The 23,556-nt window shown below is 47.2% G+C and overlaps 1 protein-coding gene across 2 annotated transcripts; it reads left to right on the plus strand.

Annotated features, from left to right (window-relative positions):
• The first annotated feature begins 1,615 nt into the window (after positions 1–1,615).
• Positions 1,616–15,549, plus strand: TMEM218 (transmembrane protein 218). Of its 2 annotated transcripts, XM_065417217.1 has the most exons (4): positions 1,616–1,660; positions 2,493–2,603; positions 3,658–3,760; positions 14,735–15,549. In XM_065417217.1, exons 2-4 carry the CDS (start codon positions 2,494–2,496, stop codon positions 14,867–14,869), a joined length of 348 nt encoding a protein of 115 aa, XP_065273289.1. In that variant the 5' UTR covers positions 1,616–1,660; position 2,493; the 3' UTR covers positions 14,870–15,549. The 2 variants fall into 2 exon arrangements, with proteins under 2 accessions (XP_065273289.1, XP_065273288.1); XM_065417216.1 differs by lacking the exon at positions 1,616–1,660 and having other exon boundaries at positions 2,473–2,603.
• Positions 15,550–23,556: the final 8,007 nt, after the last annotated feature.

Here is a 23,556-nt window from a genome sequence, read left to right on the forward strand (position 1 = left end):
CAGAGGGAAGCTTCACAGAACATGGCCCGCAGCACGAGGGGATTCCTGGGGCAGGGAGCGGTGGCCACGTTTCCCCGTGGCGTGGCGCGTGGCCTGCTCTGCCTGTGTGGCTGATGGGATGTTGCACGAGCCTCGCCCGCAAGGGGTCAAATCGCTCCGGGGTGAGGAACTGGGCACCCAGACCGTGCGCGGCCACGGCTGGGGGCGGGGCCGCGCTGGGCTCTCCCTCCCGGATCGCCGCGAGCCAAGCCGCTGTTCTCTTCCCTCAGCCGCAGACCGCCTGTCACGTGCAGGGGCCGAGAGTTGCTCGGCCGTGGACGGAGCAGGGCGTTTTAACCAATAGCGGTGCGGAATAGCGGAGCGGGCCTCATTGATTGGCGTTCAACGGTGCGCATTAACCAATCAGATGGCAAATTTCAACACGTGCGGGCCTGCTGGTTGCCCGGGGAAACCGGCCGCAAAGAGCCGACAAGAGGAGAGAGAGGTGCTGATGAGAGGGGGATGCTGACTGGTGCATATCCACAGCCCGGAATAGAAGCTTATCTGCGATTGGCTCTCTTTGGCGCCCCGTCGTTTGAGCTCGAGCAGCCGGAGGAAAGCGCTAAGCGAAGCCCGCGAGTGTCGGGGCCCGGGCCCGGGCGCAGGTAGGAGCTGACGCCTTTGGCCCGGGTCCGGCTGGTGCCGCCCTATCCGCGAGACCGACCCCAGGGCCAGACCGGGGCTTCTCCGGCAACTCGAGTGTCCGTGACGCGAGCTCGCGCCCAGGCCCCGGTGCCCGCGCGCCCCGCTCCCTCCAGCCGGCCCGGGTCCCCGCGCGCGGCCGGCTCTGAGGCGCTGGCTCCGGCAGGGCAGGCCGGCTGCGGGGAGCTGCACGGGCGGGTGTCGCTTCCCGAACTCGGCAGGCTCGCTGGCGTGAGCGCTCCAGGCCGCCTCCCGTTCTCGCGCCCGGGGTCCCTGGCGGGGTCCGCGCATAACGTCCCCCAGGGCGGCTGAGGCTGCGCCCGGCCACTGTGGGACACGCCCCTCCCCCGAGCCTGGAGGTGAGTTGAGGTCAGTGGCAGTTGGGAGCCGAAATACCTGTGCGGATCCGCCCATAGGTGCTGCAGCACCCCCTGGCTGGAAGTGGTTCCCATCATATCCAGGGGTTACAGTTCGGCTCCATGGCTCTCTCAGCGCCCCCACTGTAAAGACTGTTCCTGTGCCCCGTCTGGGCCTCCGACCCAGGAAATCTGCCAGTATGGTTCTTATGGGTCCTCTCAGCATGGCCATCCCCCCTCTCAGATGGGTGCCAGTGGCACAACAGCAGACAGTTGGGTGCTCCTATCCCTCAGGGACCTGGGCCTCACACCTAGTTGTGCGGCACTGCTTTAGGCAACACAGAAACAAAATGGTGTCGGGCCGGCCACGTGGTGGGACCTTGCAGTACCTGCAAAGTCACACCCACGTGGAGGACCCCATTGTGTAGAGCAAAATGCTGCCGGTCTGGACAGAATCGTCCCAAGGGCTGGATCCGGCCTGTGGGGTGCCAGTCGGACCACTTCTAGGTGATGAACTTCCTGGAAACTCCAGATTATTTCTGTGCGGGGGGAAATGACCAGAACTGTTTTCCTACCATGCAGATGGACTGTGGGTGAACGTAACCCATTAGTAGCTTTCATTGGTGAGTGAAAAATGTATTGTCCCAGCTTGTAGTAGAAGAGGTTAATAGATATTTAAACATTAATCATACCAAATGCCAGACATCATCAGTGAAAGGAAATTCACATAAATTTGAAAGCATATATAAAATACACAAAAACGAGGAGTCCTTATAGCACCTTAGAGACTAACACATTTATTTGGGCATAAGCTTTCGTGGGCTAAAACCCAAAATGTTGTTTTTGCTGATACAGACTAACACGGTTACCATTCTGACACCTGTCATAAAATACACAGTATGCTAAACTCTCTTAGTGTATTTGGCTGATGTACTGAGCATCGATTCTTTTGTAATAATAACCTTTATTTATGTAGCACCTTTCATCTAGCTGGCTCCCAAAATGGTCTACATATTTAGCAAATGATACACAAACTACACACTAGGATCACTTCATTCCTCTTGGGTGGAATGCATTTAATAGTACACACAACACTACATAACAGTGTAGAATAGGAATTTAGTTTTTAAAAAGTCCATATGAAGCTGGAATTTGGGTAAATAGAATATAGTTAACAACTAGTCCTAAAACAAAAATCTTGTTCTTACACTTCCAGTGTCATCACATAGCATTACCTGAAGAATAATTGCCAGATGAAATTACTAGCTTGAGATAGTAGTTAGTTTCCCAGGATGTTCTTTGCACTTAGATTGTTAATGTTAAAGTATTTGTTTTTATTTTTGAATAATTACATGTTTTAAAGGAAGGAAAAATGGAACCTGCAGAGAAAATCTATTCTCTGTGATAGAGGAGGCCAGCTGAAGCAGGTTTGCTGATGCTTTCTCTCTTCTCCAGAATGGCTGGCACTGTGCTTGGGGTGGGGCCAGGAGTATTTATCATAGCGCTGCTCTGTGTCTTGATGTTGCTGCTCTGCATGCTGTTATCCAGGACTTCCGGTCTTGCAAGGTAAGGAGATGTAGCCTTCTGGATAAAGAAAGCTAAAGTTATTAGAGGTGAAATGCCTGACTGTCCTAATACATCTGGATTTTAGGGCACTGTTTCTTTAATTCCTCACAGCTTGAATAGGATCCATTTTAATCTCCTGTTAATAGCAGACTCTCATTAACTTCAGTGGGAGTTAGATTGAGTCCATAAACACTAGCCAGCTCATTTGCAGTCTGTCCTCTCTCCGTAGAGTGCTGTAGTGTGTAGAGTACCTGTACATACCAAGTAGGGTGGGAAGGATTATTGGCAGATTTGGGGTGTGAACTGTCATATATATTTCATTCCTAAAGGCACTTTTCCAGGACTTGGCCTTTCCCATTTGTCTTTTTGCTGCAGCAGTGAAGATTAAATCACTTCAGGAGCTTGTCACTCTAAAAGCCCTTGTGTGGTTCTGGGACAGGATGCTGATTGACTAAGAGACTCATCTGTTTTTTAAGTCTTTGCTCACTGAGCCAAGATTCACCCCCATGAAAGTCGAGTAAATAATTAAAATTATTGATTCAAGCAAACGTAACTATTGCCCAGTGCTCTTATGGGTAGGCAGTACAGAGACTATCCAATATCAGGCTCCAGCAAAACATCCAAGTCAAACCTTACTCTGCAAGGCTGAGATTTTCAATGCTACCTAGGGGTTAAAGTGGAAATTGTGTGACCAGTTGCGCTAAGCGGTTTTGAAAATCAGATTTTCTGTGTACTGCTTCACTACCAGTGTCTCTGATTTATGGGGAGTGACTATCTTTCATTTCAGGATGTTGGCACTTTCCTTTATATCTTAATGGGAAAGACAAAAGAAGAGTAGAATTCCTTTGAATTTGTGACAGCTGCTTTTTTTGGAGACCTGTGGCTGCACTAAATACCTGGGCTGGGGTTAGGCCGAGAAGGGGGATATGGGGATGTTGGTTTGTTTAATGTGGTATGGACAAAATATGAGCAGTGTTAATGTCTCATTTATAAAAGGAGCTGTGTCGCTGGGAGACCTAACAGTGGGATTCTTCCTGTCCGATTCTTTCCCCAGATTCTCTGTCATTATGGTTTTCTTCTCTGCTGTGATCGTTATATTGGTTCTGTTACTTTTCCCTCGTGCCAGTGAGTTCCCAGCACCAGCTACAGAAATGAAGGTAAACTCATGATTTATTTTCCCCATTTCAGCCTCTCTGTCCTGGCTGTTGCACCTTGTTCAATCTAGGCCGTTGGCTTTCAAATGGGGTGGGGGTGAAATGAGGTTGTCAGGGGACGTGGGGCTGTGGCTGACCAGGTGTCCAGGACAGGGCAGGATAGCAATGGAGAGTGTGTGCAGGGAGTCCCTTGCATTCAGATGCGGGGGATGGAAGCTCAGCTCAGCCTCAGCAGCAACTTGCTGCCTTCCCTCTCCTCCCTTCTTTGACCACTGGTGACTCACTGCCAGCTCTCCCCGCTGCTGCCCTGCCCCGGATACCTGGCTGGTTGCACCCCCACATATTTTAAGTCCTTTGGAGCCAGAACAAGAGGCACAAGTAGAGTGGGGTGGTTAGGACCCCCTGGTCTGTTCCATGATGCCAAGGGCTTCTCTATGGGTGGAGTCAGCTGGGTCCTGCCACTGCCCAGAGGTGAGCAGCCTGCTGTCCTCAGTGAGTCATTTTCTGACATGGATGAATGGGAGTTCACAGATTCTAAGACCAGAAGGGATCATTATGATTATCTAATCTAACCTCCTGTATAGCACAGGCCATAGAACTTCCCCCAGATAATTCCTAGAGCTGGTCTTTTTAAAAAAAATAATAAAAAAATCCAATCTTGATTTTAAAATTGTCATCATGGAGAGTATACCATGACCCTTGGTACACTGTTCCAATGGTTAATTACTCGCACAGTGAAATTACTCGCACAGTCTGAATTTATCTAGCTTTAACTTTCAGCCATTGAATCATGTTATACCTTTCTCAGCTAGATAGAAGAGGAGTCCTTTATTAAGTATTTGTTCCCCATGTAGGTACTTCTAGACTGTAATCAAGTCACCCCTCCACCTTCTCTTTGTTAAACTAAACAGATTGAGCTCCTTGAGTTTATCACCATACAGTATGTTTTCTAATCCTTTAATCATTCTTGTGGCTCTTCTCTGAACCCTTTCCGATTTATCAACATCCTTCTTGAATTGTGGACACCAGAACTGGACATAGTATTCCAGCATCAGTCACATCAATGCCAAGTACAGAGGTAAAATAACCTCTCTACTCCTATTCGAGTTTCCCCTGTTTATGCATCCAAGGGTCTCATTAGCTCTTTTGGCCATAATGCCACACTGGGAGTTCATGTTCAGTTAACTATCCACTACAACCCCCAAATCTTTTTCAGAGTCACTGGTTCCCAGGATTGAGTCCCCCATCCTGTAAGTATGGCCTACATTCTTTGTTCCTAGACGTATACATTTACATTTAGCTGTATTGAATGCATATTGTTTGCCTATGCCCATTTTACCAAGCGATCCAGATAGCTCTGAATCCGTGACTTGTACTCCTCATTTTTTAGCACACTCCCAATTTTTGTGTCATCTGCAAACTTTATCAGGGATGATTTTGCTTTCTTCCAGGTCATTGATAAAAATGTTAAATAGCATAGGACCAAGAACTGAGCCCTGCAGGACCCCACTGGAAACAAACCTGTTCGTGACAATTCCCTGTTTGCAGTTATAGTTAACAGTTTGCAGTTAGGCAGTTTTTAATCCATTTAATGAGTGCCATATTAATTTTATATTCTAATTTTTTAAATCAGAATGTTGAGCAGTACCAAGTCCAAAACTTTATGGAAGTCTAAGTCTGTTAGGTCAACACTATTACCTTTTATCAAGCAAACTTGTGTTCTCACAAAAAAAAAAAAAAAGGGGGTCTATTTTCCATAAACCCACATTGATTCACATTAATTACATTACATTCCTTTTGGTCTTTATTAATCAAGTCTCTTATGAGGTGCTCCATTATCTTACCCAGGATTAGTGTCAGGCTGATAGGCCTATAACTATTCAGGTCATCCTGTTTACCCTTTTTAAAAATTGGCACAATATTTGCTTTCTTCAAGTCTTCTGGAACTTCCCCAGTTCATCAAAACTTACTGAAAATCTATGTTAATGGTCTAGTGAGCTGCTCCGCTGGCTCTTTCAAAACTCTTGGATGCAAATTATCAGGACCTGCTGATTTTAAAATGTCTAACTTTAGTAGCTGCTGTTTAACATCCACCAAAATACTACAGGAATGGAAAGAGTGTTGTCATCACCATATGATGAGACTGTATCATCTGGTTCCCCCCCCCCCCCCCCCCCCATACTTGTTTTTTCTGCATTATTATTGATAATTTTATCATTTCCATCTACCATGCTTGAGCCTCTGCATTTATTTATTGACAAATAAAACTTGCAGAATTTTTAATTTTTTGTCACAGAACGCCCTCAGGAGTAGCTCTCCTTGTCTTCACAGTAGCCTTTGTTATTGAGCAGATGTGCTACAGCAGGGGTCTCAAACTCAATTTACCTTGGGGTCAGGGCCAGTCCTCAAATCCTCCCAGCAGGCCAATGATGTCACTGAAGATGGTGTTCAGAAAAGAAAACATTTATATTGTATTTTTTATTTTGAATTTCTTAGAAATAATAAAACTGTCATACAACTTTATACAATTCTTCACCTGCCAGAGAGTTTTTAGTGTTTGCCAGACACCTGGCAATGCTTCAGTTCTGTCAGTTTGTTGATGTTTGGCCTCAGTGACTGAGCAGTTGAAACCTTCAGGATTTCAGCAAGGTGTGCATCAGATAGTTGTGTTCGGTCCACTTTCCCACACTCCATGCTTTGCTGACAGCAGGACCTTGCTGGGCTGGGCCTCCTTGGGCACAAAAGCAGCTGAAGAGGAGGCACAGTCATGGTCTACCCACTGGTCAGATGCAGGGGGTGAGGTGCATGGCTACTACCCTAAAGAGATGGGGCAGTGGGTGGTTCTAACCCTCCCTGTGTGTCTGGGATTATACCCTCATCAGGTTCAGTGCCTCTGCTGAGATGGCCTCTCCTACACAACCTACCAACATTACATGGGACAGTGGTTAAAAAAGTAAATAAAGGGCTCCATTTCATTACACAGACCTGCAGTGCCAACAGCTAGAAAGAACCTCTTTCCTTTCATCTTATCTTCACCTTATCTTATCTGCAGGCACCAGGCACACTGCCGTCCCCCGGCGCTTTCATTGGCTACGGGGTCAGCACTCGGGGAGAGGGGAGCTGGAGGCAGCTTGCCCCCTCGCACTGTCATTGGCGCCTCACGAGTCACGCCACCTCCCAGCCCATTTCCCACCCTTTTCCCTCGCTCCCTGGGCCTCATGCTGCCCTGGCTGACTCTGCCCAGCGACTAGTGATGCTTTTTCTCTTAATTAATTAGCCTCTTAGAGTTGGTAGGACAACTCCCACCTTTTCATGTTCTCTGTATGTATATAGATCTCCTCACTATATGTTCCAGTCTATGCATCCAGTGAAGTTGGCTGTCGCCCACAAAAGCTTATGCTCAAATAAATTTGTTAGTCGCTAAGGTGCCACAAGTACTCCTGTTCTTTTTGCCTCCATGACTGACTCTGCCCGGCAACTAATGATGCTGCCTCCATGGCTGATGCTGCCTGGTGACTAGTGATGGTATCTCTGTCGCTCTTCCCTGGCCAATGGGAGCTGCGGGGGGCGGTGCCTGCAGCAGACAGCCGCTGACATAGCTGCATCTCTCCTGCCTGCTCCCCTCCCGCCTCCCCCACCCTCCGACCCTCTCGGCCGGCAGCCGTGAGGGCTGGATGAAAGAACTTTTTAAAAAGTTTCCGCAGGCTGCAGTGGGGGGTTCTTGGGCTGCAGATGGCCCGCGGGCCAGGACTTTGAGACACCCCTGTGCTACAGGGTTACATATCAGCTACAGCTTTCTCAGGGTATGTGGCTTCATTCCTAGGTAAAGTGAGCTGCAATGATCAAACTTGAAGTGCACAAAAGCATGGATCCCTGTAGCCAAATCTGTGCCCAATAGGATGGGCTGCAGTCTGCTGCCCATCTGTAGTGCGAAGTGAGTGCTATTTGCAGCTGTGGTTATATGAGCATCCTGAGTCCCCTACCTCTCATCTCTGCAGCATGTACATGCTAGGGACGCAGGGATTATCACACACCAAGAAGGAAAACTTTGTGGGAGCCCCTTGTTAAGATATTGGGAGCACATCACTACTATAGTTTCCATCCTGACTCTCAATCCCTGTTGTGATCTGGAGTAACCCAGACTACCGTATTCTGGAATTCTTGCATTTGCCAGTTCTGTTTGTATTCTTGCAAACTGGTATTTGCATCCCTATGGATCCTACCCCCTAGTTCCTTTCCGCGGAAGTCCCTAGTCAGGATTGGAACTCTATGTGCAGTGCTTTGGTGGCCTAGCCTGTCTGCGTAGTATAGTTTCTAGCCAGGAGCTGCAGTGTCCTGCCATCTTTCTGGCATGCAGGAAAGTTTTTTGCATTCTGCCAGGACAGTTCTTACTCCCTGATTAACTAACCATGAGGTAGAGGCATTTGTCACTCTTTTAATCAGAGCCCACCCATGCCTCACCATCACCTCGCTGCTCAAACCCTCCTGGAGCCCTTGCTTGGCTCCTGCCTTGAGTACTGTACCTCTCCCCTCATCTCTTTCTACCCTCCATGAACTTGGAGCGCTTCTGCTAAAGTCATCTCCTCCTCCTCCTGCCATGTTTCACATTCCCTCCCCACACACCCTCACGTACGTACTTTAATTCTGCTGTGGCTCCTAGTCTCTTGCCACATCTTCCCTCCTGTGCTCCTTCGGCAACGCACAACCTTTTCTCTCTCCTCCTTTGTCTCTTTCTTCAACTTTGTTCTTTTCACCTTCCATCGGGCTGCCCTCTGGCCCCATGTAGAACAGTCTTCATCATTTTATCTACTAAACTTCAGTGCTCTCTTCTCTTTGGAATTTCATTTGCCTCCTCACCACTAATATTCCCCATACTGTCTGTGTCTGGTCTTTGCCCCAGCTTAAAATCTTCAGGGCAGGAAATGTGGCTTGTTCTGCATCTGTAAATTGCTGTGTAAATCTCTTGCACTATAAATGGGATTTTTAATTTTGATAATCCCATAACACTTCAGTCTGTGAGCTTTTTTCATTCTCTCTCCTGTCACTGTTTCCCTACTAGAGTGCTTCTTCGTATCCCCTAACTGCCCTTCTTCTGGGGCAATTGTAATCCTACCCCTGCTAAAATACAGTTTCACTTGCATGTCAACTGCCTCCAGAAGAGTCAATCTAGATTAACCCATCAGAACATTCAGTCTTCATTACCAGTAATCTGGCTCCCTTTTGGGTCCATCAGAGAATGCCCTTTCTGTGCTTGTTCTCCCTCTTGCCAAAGGGTTCCCAGTACTAATGATTTAAATTCCTCACTCTTTTTACACCATCTTTTCACTCACACTGCAGCTCTTAGTTCTCCTGTTTTGCTGGGCTTGCCTGGGAATGGAGCTGGAAGATAGGCCTCTACAGCAGATTGCGTTTGAATTTTTCCTAATCATCTACCTTTAGCTTCCAGGGCCTCTGTGCTACAGTGTCCTAGCTTGTAGGTACTGACAGATTCTCATACCAGTTTTCACCAAAAGGCTTGTGAGCTGGACTCTTAGTAGGCAAATGATCCTATCGTTCCTTTGTCATCACACACCTGACTGTGTCCCAGTGACAAAAAGCCCCTTTTTTTAGCACTCTGATTCCCAGTGTCCTTGAGGAACTCTCAGAGCTTGAGGAATGTTCACCCTGTTCTTCTGCAGTTGGAAGATAGGTACCTTCGAAGGGAAATTTTCTGTTCATCCTTGGTTTTCCTCTGGCAGAACACTGGCTGTTTGACTGGAGGATGCAGGCAGGCAGTTCTGTGGTGAGCCGGCTGTGCTGCACTCCAAGGTGGCTTGCCTCAAAACCCCTCTGTCTCTTGCTTGTTGCGCAGTGCAGCTTGCCTGGCCTCAAATAATTTTGCTTGGTTTCTGGGAGCTCAAGCTGCCTCCATCGCTTCTTGCTCACATTTCTAAATTAGACTAATAATGCTTTGGTTCAGGGACCATACCTTTCTTTGCCTTCCTTGCAGCACCCAGCATGCTTTTGAGCATTATAGAGTAATAATCACTTGGCAAGTAGTCCTGCATTCAGCACCCTGCCTAACCTTCCACTGCCCTTCTCAATCATTTACCCCTAATTCCACTTGCCTTCTGGCTCAGAGCCAGATTGCTGTCCTTTCACCTTCCTGAGAGCTTAGTCTCTGTTGGCCATAGTTTAGATGTTGGGTTCTCTTGACTCCTGCTCACACCATGCTGCTTTCTGTGTTTTGTCTTATTCCTCCTCTACATCTCCCAGCCCTTCTGTAGGTGTTTGGGGTTTTGCATACCCAAAGTGCTCTTTCCCATATTCCATTATTAGCATGCAGAGGAATGTTACTCACTTTCTAAATACTGAGTTGTGTGATGTGTGTGATGTTCCCCTGGTGTATTCTGGACCGGTGATCTGCTAGGTCACGCCAATCCTCGACTTTGGGAGCCAGCCTTACTCTGCTCCACTCTGAGAACCCCCACTCCCGGGCTGTTCACACACAGCCTCTAGCATGTTAGCGGCTTCCAGCTATGTGAGTGAGCACTTTTGGCCAGCCGCTGCTTGGATTGTGCAACCAAATGACACTCGCCAATATCTCCGGTCCCAGACACAACCCTAGGAATCTCCGTCTTGCAGTGTCCAGTTATGCCTGGTGGATGCTGCAAGCTTATAAAAGTTAGTCAATTTAACAAAGAAATGGATATGTACCAGGCTTGTTATCCCAAGGGGAGTCTCTGACAGGCTTCAAACCAAACGCACTGCTTCAGGTAGAACAAACAAACAAATTTATTAACTACAAAAGATAGATTTTAAGTGATTATAAGTCAAAGCACAAGACGTCAGAGTTGGTCAAATGAAATAAAAGCAAAATACATAATAAGCTGATCTTAACACTTTCAGTGCCCTAATTTAAGAGCAGACTTAGATGATTCTCATCACAGGCTGGTTGCCCTTCAGCCAGGCTCTCCCCTTTGATCAGCACTTCAGTTGCTTGGTGGTGATGTCTGTAGATGGAGTTGGAAGAGGGAGCCAGCATGGCAAATGTCTCTCCCTTTTATCATGTCCTTTCTTCCCTCTTGGCTTTGCCCCCCACCGTCAGAGTCAGGTGAGGATTACGTCATCATCGTCCCAAATTGACCAAGGGAAGGGGAGTGACTCACTTGAGAGTCCAACAGATCCTTTGTTGCTGCCTAGGCCAGTGTCCTTTTTTCCTGTGAGGCTGGGCTGGGTTTGTCCCATACATGCCCTGATGAGATGTGAACTGCCCCTCTGCTCATGGAGAATCATAGAATATCAGGGTTGAAAGGGACCTCTGGAGGTCATCTAGTCCAACCCCCTGCTCAAAACAGGACTAATCCCCAACTAAATCATCCTAGCCAGGGCTTTGTCAAGCCTGACCATAAAAACCTCTAAGGAAGGAGATTCCACCACCTCCCTAGGTAACCCATTCCAGTGCTTCACCACCCTCCTAATGAAAAAGTTTTTCCTAATACCCAACCTAAACCTCCCCCACTGCAACTTGAGACCAATACTCCTTGTTCTGTCATCTGCTACCACTGAGAACAGTCTAGATCCATCCTCTTTGTAACCCCCTTTCAAGTAGTTGAAAGCAGCTATCAAATCCCCCCTCATTCTTCTCTTCTGCAGACTAAATAATCCCAGTTCCCTCAGCCTCTCCTCATAAATCATGTGCTCCAGATCATTAATGAAGATATTGAACAAAACCGGCCACAGGACCGACCCTTGGGGCACTCCGCTTGATATTGGCTGCGAACTAGACATGGAGCCATTGATCACTACCCGTTCAGCCCGATGATCTAGCCAGCTTTCTATCCACCTTATAGTCCATCCAGCCCATACTTCTTTAATTTGCTGGCAAGAATACTGTGGGAGACTGTATCAAAAGCTTTGCTAAAGTCAAGGAATAACATGTCCACTGCTTTCCCCTCATCCACAGAGCCAGTAATCTCGTCATAGAAGGCAATTAGGTTAGTCAGGCATGACTTGCCCTTGGTGAATCCATGCTGACTGTTCCTGATCATTTTCCTCTCCTCTAAGTGTTTCAGAATTGATTCCTTGAGGATCTGCTCCATGATTTTTCCAGGGACGGAGGTGAGGCTGACTGGCCTGTAGTTCCCTGGATCATCCTCCTTCCTTTTTTTAAAGATGGGCACTGCATTAGCCTTTTTCCAGTCATCCGGGACCTCCCCCAATTGCCATGAGTTTTCAAAGATAATGGCCAATGGCTCTGCAATCACATCTGCCAACTCCTTTACCACCCTCTGATGCAGTGCATCCGGCCCCATGGACTTGTGCTCGTCCAGCTTTTCTAAATAGTCCTGAACCACTTCTTTCTCCACAGAGAGCAGGTCCCCCCTTCCCATGCTGTGCTGTCCAGTGCAGTAGTCTGGGAGCTGACCTTGTTTGTGAAGACAGAGGCAAAAAAAGCATTGAGTACATTAGCTTTTTCCACATCCTCTGTCACTAGGTTACCTCCCTCATTCAGTAAGGGGCCCACACTTTCCTTGACTTTCTAATTGTTGCTAACATACCTGAAGAAACCCTTCTTGTTACTCTTAACATCTCTTGCTAGCTGCAACTCCAAGTGTGATTTGGCCTTCCTGATTTCACTCCTGCGTGCCTGAGCAATATTTTTCTACTCCTCCCTGCTCATTTGTCCAATCTTCCATGTCTTGTAAGCTTCTTTTTTGTGTTTAAGATCAGCAAGGATTTCACTGTTAAGCCAAGCTGGTCGCCTGCCATATTTACTATTCTTTCTACACATCGGGATGGTTTGTTCCTGCAACCTCAATAAGGATTCTTTAAAATACAGCCAGCTCTTCTGGACTCCTTTCCCCCTCATGTTGTTCTCCCAGGGGATCCTGCCCATCAGTTCCGTGAGGGAGTCAAAGTCTGCTTTTCTGAAGTCCAGCGTCCGTATTCTGCTGCTTTCCTTTCTTCCTTGTGTCAGGATCCTGAGCTCGACCATCTCATGGTCACTGCCTCCCAGGTTCCAATCCACTTTTGCTTCCCCTACTAATTCTTCCCTGTTTGTGAGCAGCAGGTCAAGAAGAGCTCTGCCCCTAGTTGGTTCCTCCAGCACTTGCACCAGGAAATTGTCCCCTATACTTTCCAAAAACTTCCTGGATTGTCTGTGCACCACTGTATTGGTCTCCCAGCAGATATCCGGGTGATTGAAGTCTCCCATGAGAACCAGGGCCTGTGATCTAGTAACTTCTCGTTTTGCCTGGGCTTGTTTGAAGCCACGAGGATACATTTTCAGCCTCATAACTATATACATGAAATTATAACCTATAACATTACTATAACAACAATGCTCAGTGCATCATGAGCCTTCCGAAGACACCCGACATGACAAACTTTGCATTGGATACCACACAATCATATTATAAGGATGAACATGGGGGTGCAGGGTGTTTCCCCAAGGTACAGAGTGTCACAATGTGGTATGAGAGATTCTTATTTTTTTTCCTCTGTCCTGCATGTAAATTGTTTTGCTCCAAGTAAATCTTGGAGCCAAGATCAAGGGCCGTGGTCAAAATAGGACGTAGTGTACATGTCAGACAAGCCAGCAGAATCAAAATGCTCATTTACAGGATCTCCAGGACTGGCCCCTGAAGCAGCCCGGCTCGATACGATATCAATAATACATGACCTGGGCTTTCTATGCTCAAAGCCTGCTAATTGGCTAATTAAAAAGTGAAAGTGTTGAACGAGCAAACATGTCACTCTCAAGAGACTTGTTCTGTAGCAGAGCCAAGGTCAAGCTTGTGTTAACACTGTTTCATAATACTCACCTTTGTTATACGCAATCCCAGAAGCTCGGAGGATGATTTCATAATCCTGGGCTTTCTGGTTGGTGTTTCTCACTATCACTTTGTCTACTGTCCGTGTCAGCATCTTCACTAAATAATGAGATATTCTTTTCCTGCCACATATCCTCTGTAAGTACAGTGGTGCCTGATATCAATGCCCATAAATATAAAGATCAGTGACTAGTATTCTGGGAGAAGCAGCTGTGTGACATGGAGTTCATGAAACAACTGGTTGACTTCAGGGAAATAATTGCTGGACAAGATTTCAGCTCGTGTCTCACTGTCATGATTTGTGGCCACGTGATTCTAGTGAGCTGAGCATGGTTTGAACCTCATGGGTCAGATCCTGCACTCCTCGTTCACCTAAGATTCCCACTGAATTCTATGGAAGTTTGTGTCCAAGGAATGCAGAATTGGGCTCCATTCAGTGACTAAACACTTTCTCATTCATCTAAATAGTAGGTACCTGCTGCTTGATGGCTCAGCTTAACTCTCACTTTAGGACTAAGCTTGAGACAGGAAGGGAATAGGAAGGAACCTATTATATAAACCCACTTGCAAGTGATAGCATTAGAACCACTACCCGGTAATCAGAACCAACAGAGAAATTCATTGTGAATACTACCATGAATGTGTTTCATGTGAACCTGTTAAATTTAAAATAAGAGGATGGCAGCTCTGTGGGTCAAATGCTAGCACTGTGAGTTGGTATTCAGCAGAACAGGGTTAGAATTTCATCCTGGCTGAGGCTGCTTTGGAATTGGCGCACGCAGCCCCAGAGGGAGAAGACATCCCCCTTTGTTACTCAGCAGTGACCCCTGCCAGCGGGTTAGGCAGAGCAGCCTGTGTTTATCAGAGAAATCCTGCTGAGACGTGGCACATTTGGGAAGGGGTGTAGCCCCCCCCCCTGCCTGCCTGCATGGAGCTGCCCCTTTATCTTGTCTGGCTTTTCCTTTTCGGAAGGCCAAAAGTTCTATTCTGTTTTATTTTCTACTGCCTGGCACGCCATCTTCCAGCCCACAGAGAACACTTACTTACTCTTCCGCAACAAACTGTGGTCAAATTGACATGGTACCTGCAGTAGGGCTTTTGTTAACAGTGATAAAGAAGGAAATGCTGTTTGTGTAATTTGTGACCTTTCCACTCTCCTCAGATCGTGGACACCTTCTTTATTGGCCGCTACGTCCTGGTCTCCCTTCTCAGTGTGACGTTTCTGGGAAGCCTGTTCTTGGTTCTGGTTCACCATATCTTGGAGCCAGTGTATGCTAAACCACTCCGAGTTAACTAGCTATTATGACGAAGGGAATTCCCCATGCTCCAAAGCAGACAATAAGTCACCAGTTGGGTAAAGAAAATATGCTCCCCAAATCTCTCCAGAAGTCTTTTTTCAAGTGCGGTTATGATACCTACACTGATTTCCAGAATCAGCATCTGCTTTCTGAGGCCCTGGCATCTCCAGAATGAAGTTGGAGAATGTGTATGCTTTGGACTGGATAATTACCAAGAGCTGCTGCTGTGTTTTTCGAAGCTGAGAACTGTTTCCTGGCAGAGACAGGCCTGCTTACAGACTTTATCATGTGTCTCCAGTATTTGTTTCCAGGGGTATATCCATGATCTCTGTTCTATGGAAATTCAGCTGCTCTTGCTTCTCCTATGCCTCATCTACAGTTATAGTTCTGGCTGAAACTTCCTAAAAGATCTGAACCTTACCTGAACCACTGGCGTCTAAAAGTCAGGCTGGACATCTTTCCAACATAGGAGGTGGTGCAGAATGCCATGATGGAGGCCTGTGCTGGTGCTTTTGGCTAAAAGTGGGAAGTGTGGAAATACATAAATAAAAAGAGGGACTGAACTTGGAGGCTTTAGCCCAGTTCAGTTTGAACTCTGGGTGTCAGAAGTTTGGGTTGGTTTACTTTGCCTTTTTGTCATCGTAATCATTCTTGAAACACCTGAGAAATGATTTCAGAGGCAGAAGCAAGTGGAGAGGGTAAACTCATGGGAAAATGAGATCCTATTTTTATGGCAATAAAGAAGCAGGAACAGGAAGAACTAAATAATGTTTCTCAGTTTCTCTGGCTTAGAAAGCACTGACGTGGCAGTTCAAATGTGTTGCTTATGTCCAGCTCTGAATCCAGGGCCTCTTTCAGAGACACTCTGGCACAAGCAAATGCATCCGTGTTGCCATTCTTGAGCTCGCTCTGAACTGGGGTTTACTTTGCCTCCTCCTTGTTCCCTTGGAGAGGGTGGGGGAGGGGGAGGGGATTGTGAGCTCCACTGTGCAGGGAGCTGAATATGCATGTCACTAGATATTCCCACCAGCATTTCAGGGAGGGAAACCTGATGCAGAAGGTGGAATCACTGAAGGGATTTGAAGGGAGGCTGGAGATGGCACCTAGGGACAGAATGGTGGGAGCAGATGGGGGAACCTCTCCCACATGCTCTTCTGGGGGCCGAGGCGATCTGGCCCTGAGCCCAGTGCAAGAGTGAAGTTTTGAAAAGCAGCTTGCATAAAAACATAACATTTGAAAAATGCTGCAGGAGGAGGCAGTGGAGGAAACTGTAGGACATGCTGCTTTCCATGCATGACTAGGCTACCTGGCACCAAACTTCCTACTGTAATAAAAACCATCTTTGGGCTGAGATTGAGCCTGAGAAATTGTAGCCCAGAGGGTATTTTTTCCCAGACGCATTCAAAGCCCTGTATAATGTATGTGCCACCTTAGACACTTCCCTAACACCCATGGCACTTGGCAAAAACAGCGATTGTGTAGCTAGAGCATTTTAATAAAGAAATCACACATTCATTTCAGGGCTAGGCTTTGTCATCAGCTCCTTTCTTTTCCTGCAGGTATTGCTTTGCACTATGTTTTATTTAGTGAATTGTATTTAATGGATCCCCAAGGGCTTATTTGTTGCCCTCCCTTCCTTCTTCATGCAACTGGGAAACTAATGAGTCCCTCTGAGAAGCCACTGGCTGACTAGTTCCTAAAGGACAAAATAAAGATTGTGTTTTTTTAGCAATTTGATGACCGTGCCAGTCCCTATAACTGCGGAGGGGCCTTCACTTATGAGCCAAGCTGAAGGCTGGAGCTCTGGTGCCACTCATGCTCTTTTGGAAATTTGCCTTTTTGTGCACCAGCTGGTGATTGGCGTGCAACTTTAGGCCTGGACTCTCCAAAGGCATATTGGTATTGGCCACTTGGGCCTTTCCAGTGATGTAGCCACGCACCTGCTCCCAGTGGGACACACTAGACTGCTCCGTATTGAAAGGGGATGTGACTAAAAAGTTCCAGTAGGACAAACTCCCTCTGTGGTGCTTTGGGGAACTTCCTGCCATCCCCATTGTTCTAGAAGGGAAAGTAACAAACCATTCTTTCCAAAATTAGAAATGAGTGAAAGTAAGAATTGTCATGTAATTTAGGGCATATTGCTCTTGTGACATTTTCTGGGCATTTTGGGGGCAATGTAGATGTGTGTGTTTTTCAAACACTGACTCAAACAAAAGTACAAAGCGGCCCTTTCCAGTGAGATTCCTGCTCATAATTCAGGCAGCGTAGCCAAGAGGGTAGGAGTTGGTTTGATCTTCTCCTTTGTGGGGAGGAGATGGGGTAGGATAGATCATGAGAAAAAACACATCGTTTATATAAACACCTGACACCTCTGGCTCCAGCCGTCTATGGAAAGTCAGCCAATTCCACTCCGCTTTCTGGGCTGCCCAGGTCAAACTGCAGCAGAATGGCCCAGGGAGCATTTTATGTTCCCAGAAGCACAACACACTCACAAAGGGCAAACTTCTAATGCAAATGTTTTGCATATGTCCTATGTTCAGCTATAGGTGCACCGCACAGGTAGGTGAGACTAGTCTTTGTGATGCCTCTAAGCTATAGTGTGCCACCACCCAATCAATGCACGCTCTGTTGCTTATTGTTTAGTTACGTACTTGCATCATATCTGCCTGTTCTTACTAATAGAATACTAAATGCCACTCCTTTCCACTGACTGTATCTAACTACTTCTTTCAGGCCATGAAATAGCCTTGCTGGTTTTACTTACACCATGGTTCCTCCATCACTTGCAGTTTTCACAGTCTATCCTGCCTGGACTATTTCTAGTTCCTGTGGATGGAAAGATCTCCTTTTGCTGGCATTGGCTGCAGAAAGCTTGTCATTTTTTTGGTCGGAGAACAAGTGGGGAAGCAACCCCTTTCTTCTGATGAAAGCGCAAAATCAGATGGAGAGGGCTCTGGCGAATGAACTTCTAACTAGATTGTATAACTTCATTGAAAAGTACTTGGCCCAGCATTGAATGAGGAGGGGACAAAAATCAAAGTGATGCTAAACTGGCTAAGCTGAAACTTCATCTCTAACAAGAAGAATATGGGGGAAAGGGTGTGAACAATCCTGAAGTACTAAAATAGCCTGGAAAAATTCCTGATAGTACTTCAATATTTTAAATTCATTGGCTGACACCATGGAAAGCTGGGGATGTAGCAGCAGATTGGAAAATACAAAGTGACACCACCTTGCAGAAAAGGGAAAAAAGTGTTCCTGGCAGTTACCATCTGGTAAGCCTAGCTTCAGCCTTGAGTAAGTCAATAGGACCAAAGTCTGTAAGCAATGGGGGTGTGTGGAACAATCCCCAATAGGCAACATAGCTTTGCGAAGTCTAACAAGCCACCATCCTCCGTCTGTTCCCTTCACTTCTGTGATGCCCACAAGGGCCCTGTGTACACTAAGGACATTTTGCAAAACTTTATTATCTCAGTTCAGCCTCATTGGGGGTAGCAGCATTGAGAACCCTAGTGCAGATGGGTTGTTGTCTGCTGTCAGCATTTTAACCACATGTTGGTTGGACCTGCTGTCAGCAGGAGAAGTTGGAAGAGATGTCAGAATGCTGAAAATACTAGTGGCATCCAGCAGCTCCTCTGTGGTATGGCGTTGAATGTTCCTACCACACACAGCTGAAAAAATGTTAGCAAGGGTGTAGTAGACAAAGCCAAAAAGTCAGTCGGTGGTAAGCTCATTCGCTGCTCTGAGTCTTTGCTCTGTCTGCATAGCTCAGCCTGCAAGCTCTTGGAAGCAGGGCTGTCTGTATTCTCTGTGTTGTATATCATCAAGCATATTGTTGGTGCTTAAATGATAATGAAAGGAATGCTACAGCTTCAGTGTAACTCAGTGGTCACCAACCTGTCGATCGTGATCGATTGGTCGATCCTGGAGCCTCTGCAAGTCAATTGCAATTTCCGGGCTGCTAAAAATCCGGTGGCACACAGGGGCTCAGGCAGGCTGCCTGCCTGCTGTGGCCCCACGCCGCTCCCAGAAGCGGCTGGCTGCTGGCACATCTCTGCGGTCCCTGGGGGGAGGGAGGCAGTGGGTCTCCGCACACTTCCCCCACCCCCAGCACTGTCCCCGCAGCTCCCATTGGCCAGTTCCCAGCCAATGGGAGCTGCGGGGGTGGAGCTTGCAGGCGCGGGCAGCGCATGGAGACCCGCTGCTCCCTCCCTTGGAGGGGCCGCAGAGATGTGCCAGCCACTTCTGGGAGCGGCATGGGGCCACGGCAGGCAGGCAGCCTATCTGAGCTCCCCTGCGGTGCCGGCCGGGAGCCGCCTGTGGTAAGCGCCTCCCAGCCAGAGCTTGCAACTTGCACTCCCTCCCACACTCCAATCCCCTGCACCAACCTGGGGCCCCCCCCCGCACCCAAACTTCCTCCCGGAGCCCACACCTCTCACCCTCTCCTGCACCCCAATCCCCTGCACCAGCCTGGAGCCCCCCTGCACCCAAACTCCCTCCCGGAGCCCACACCTCTCACCCTCTCCTGCACCCCAATCCCCTGCACCAGCCTGGGGCCCCCTCCTGCACCAAACTCCCTCCCAGAGACCACACCTCTCATCCTCTCCTGCACCCAAATCTAGCGCACCAGCCTGGAGCCCCCTCCTGCACCCAAACTCCCTCCCAGACCCCTCACCCCCTCCTGCACCCCAATCCCCTGCACCAGCCTGGGGTCTCTCCCGCACCAAACTCCCTCCCAGAGACCACACCTATCACCCTCTCCTGCTCGCCAATCCCCTGCACCAGCCCAGAGTCTGCTCCTGCACCCAAACTCCCTCCCAGAGCTTGCACCCCTCACTCCTGCACCCCACCCCCCTGCTCTAGGCTCAGCCAATGCACATTCCACAGTTGAGAATGTGACACTGATTTGTGACAATCCTTTAAGGATTTTGGATCTATAAACCACAAATGACACTAATAAAAAGTAAAATTCATGAAATGTCTAGTGGATTCTATGAGATTAGGTGCAGTGTGACCATATGACGCCTGCACCCAAACTCCCTCCCAGAGCTTGCACCCCTCACTCCTGCACCCCACCCCCTGCCCCAGGCTCAGCCCAGAGCCCCCTCCCACACTCCAAACCCCTCGCTCCCAGCCCAGAGCCTGCACCCCCTCCAGCACTCCAACCACCTGCTCCAGCCCAGTGAGGGTGGGGGAGAGTGAGTGAAGGAGGGAGAGGGGAATGGAGTGAGCAGGATGGGGCCTCGGGGAAGAGGCGGGGTAGATCCTGGATTGATCTTAATTCAAAAAGTGATCTTGTGCATAAAAAGGTTGGAGACCACTGATTTAGCTGGACTGTAATAAAGCATTTGTCTCATGGAAACTCACCTCAGATGGGCTTCAATCTCAGCTTCACCATGTGGATTGAAAACTGACCCAAGGACTGTTGTTAAACAACAATAGATAGAGGTGGTGGGAAGTCAGTCTGAGTCTGGGTTTAACTTCACTCTTGAGGTGCAGGGAGAGTACATGATGGAGGCACAAAAAGCAGGAGTGTGTTAATGAAATTTGCTGATGACAAAGTTGGGATTCATCATCAGCACAGGAGGATTCATATACATAAATATATAGATAGAGAAATTAATTTCAGCAGATCATAACCTTTCCCCTTACAAGGCATGTTTTATATATAATATAATTATATACAGATGAGGAATATGGGGGGGGGGGTTTACAGGGTGCTCCCCCAAAGTATAGAATGTCACAATGCACATTGGAAAACAATCCCAACTATATATATAAAATGATGGGATCTAAATTAGCTGTTACCATGCAAGAAAGAGATCTTGGTGTCATAGTGGATAGTTCTCTGAAAACATCCACTCAATGTGCAGCAGCAGTGAAAAAAGCGAACAGAATGTTGGGAATCATTAAGAAGGGACAGATAATAACACAGAAAATATATTGCCTCTTTATAAATCCATGGTACGCCCACATCTTGAATACTGCAGGCAGATGTGGTCGCCCCTTGAAAATGGTACAGAAAAGGGCAACAAAAATGCTTAGGGGTATGGAACAGTTTCCATATGAGAGATTAATAAGATTGTGACTTTTCAGCTTGGAAAAGAGACGACTAAGGGGAAGGAGGTCTATAAAATCATGACTGGTGTGGAGAAAGTAAATAAGGAAGTGTTATTTACTTCTTCTCATAACACAAGAACTAGGGGTCACCAAATGAAATTAATAGGCAGCAAGTTAAAAACAAACAAAAGGAAATATTTCTTCACACAACACAGTCGACCTGTGGAACTCTATGCCAGAGGATGTTTGAAGGCTCAAAAAAGAACTAGAGGAGAGGTCCATCAATGGCTATTAGCCAGGATGGGCAGGGATGGTGTCCCTAGCCTCTGTTTGACAGAAGCTGGCAATAGGCAACAGCGGTTGGATCACTTGATGATTACCTGTTCTGTTCATTCCCTCTGGAGCACCTGGCATTGGGCACTGTCGGAAGACAGAATACTGAGCTAGATGGACCTTTGGTCTGACCCCGTATGGCCGTTCTTATGATTGAATGGAGAGTTTAGCAGAAACAGTTGACAACTTCCGTTTCTTTCCTCAGAAAGAACAATCAATAGAGCAAACTCTACAGATAGTGGATGCAGAATAAGAAGATTCCAAACTGACCACAGACAGTCACTGGAACTAATGGACAGTCAGATGACCAAGTTGTTGCATGTTCGGGTAGTGTAGTTAGAAAACCAGTATGATTCAGAGACACTTAACAGACTGATCCATGCTGAAAGTTAAATATAGTAGTAGACATCCTTCAGTGTTGAGGGACCATGGGTATGCACCCCTGAGAGGTAAAGAATTTACTCAGTTGGTTTTAGTGCAGCTGTGGCTGTGGGTGAAGAGACCCACTCAAGAGAGACAATCTGCTGCATAGGTCACATTTAAAGGTGATGTTTCGACCCTTTGGCTCTGCCATCTGCTAGCTCCTTTCTCCTCTAAAATGGACGGCTTCCTCTCGTAACTCCGGAGACCTTCGTTAAGCTCTTGTTTCCAAAGGCTGTGGTCCTGAATGTGATCTGCCCAGTTGTCCACATCTATATTCATTTCTTTGCGGTATTGCTTGCCCACATCCTTGAAATACAATTTGGGCATCCTTTGGGGCTTTTTCCAGATGCCAATTTGCCATAGAGGATGTCCTTTGGGATGCACCCATCATTCATTCGGCACACACATGCCCAAGCCAGTGGAGTTGTCTTTGTTTGAGGAGTGTTTGCATACTGGGTATACTGGCCCACTTGAGCACCTCAGTGTTGGTGACTGTCCCCTCCAGGAGATTCCAAAGATTTGAGGAGGTAATGTATATGAAAGCTGTTGAGCCTCTCTTCCTGATGAGAGTATAAGGTCCATGTCTCGCTCCCATACAAAAGTGTGCTGATAACATATGCATGATACACACAGAACTTTTTGTGTTCTGTCAGTTTGTTGTTTGGCCATACCCTCTGTCAGGGTTCCCTCCCCACTTTGAATTCTAGGGTACAGACGTGGGGACTCGCATGAAAGACCCCCTACACATATTTCTACCAGCTTAGGTTAAAAACTCCCCAAGGCACAATTTCTCCCTTGTACCTTGGATTAGGTAACGCTGCCACCACCAAGTGATTAGACAAAGCTCAGGGAAAGGACCACTTGGAGTTCCTACTTTCCCCTAATATTCCCCCAAGCCCTACACCCCCTTTCCTGGGGAGGCTTGAGAATAAACAAGATGAGCACAGACCAACCTTGGGTTTTTAGGATACTAAAAAAACCCAATCAGATTCTTAAAAAAACAGAACTTTATTAGAAAGAAAAAGGGTGAAAGGAGTACCTCTGTAAGATTAGAATGGAAGATAATCTCACAGGCAATCAGATTCAAAACACAGAGGGTTTCCCTCCAGGCAAAACCTTAAAGTTACAAAAAGAAAAAACAGGGATATTCCCCCCCAGCACAGAGAAATTCACAAGCCAAAACAAAAGATAATCTAACGCATTTCCTTGCTAAATACTTACTAACTCTATAGGAGTTGGATTGCTTGCTTCTTTGATCTGTCTCCGGCAAGCACACAGAACAGACAGACAAAGAACAGACAAAACAAAGCCTTCCCCACCCCTAGATTTGAAAGTATCTTGTCCCCTTATTGGTCCTTTTGGTCAGGTGCAGCTAGGTTACCTGAGCTTCTTAACCCTTTACAGGTAAAAGGATTTTGTGCCTCTGGCCAGGAGGGATTTTATAGTACTGTATACAGGAAGGTTGTTACCCTTCCCTTTATATTTATGACACCCTCTTGCTCAGTCTTGATATTGCTGTGGTGGCTGTTCTAATGCAGATGTTGAGTTCCGTTTCAAGTGAGAGGTTGACTGTGATAGAGGACCCCAGGTATGTGAACTCATTCACCACTTCAAGTTCATAATTGCAGATCTTGATGGAGGGTGCTTCCTCAACTCCTTGGCACATTATGTCAGTCCTTTTTAGGCGTATATTAAGCCCAAAGTCTTGGCAGGCATTGGAAAAACTGTCCATGAGGTTTTGGAGATGGGCTTCTGTGTGGGTTGACACTGCTGCATCATCAGCAAAGAGAAGGTGTTGCACGAGGGCTTCTCGAGTCTTGGTTTTAGATCTGAGTCTTGCAAGATTGAATAGCTTCCCATCAGATCTTAT

This window comes from Emys orbicularis, chromosome 15, assembly GCF_028017835.1.
Source record: "Emys orbicularis isolate rEmyOrb1 chromosome 15, rEmyOrb1.hap1, whole genome shotgun sequence".
NCBI lineage: Eukaryota > Metazoa > Chordata > Testudines > Emydidae > Emys > Emys orbicularis.

Bases quoted from the DNA above. Each gene is read 5' to 3' on its own strand.
- TMEM218 (XM_065417216.1), top strand. From the start codon at position 2,473: ATGCTTTCTCTCTTCTCCAGAATGGCTGGCACTGTGCTTGGGGTGGGG. The intron at 2,604-3,657 runs GTAAGGAGATGT...TTCTTTCCCCAG, and splicing joins AGGACTTCCGGTCTTGCAAG to ATTCTCTGTCATTATGGTTT. The intron at 3,761-14,734 runs GTAAACTCATGA...CACTCTCCTCAG, and splicing joins CACCAGCTACAGAAATGAAG to ATCGTGGACACCTTCTTTAT.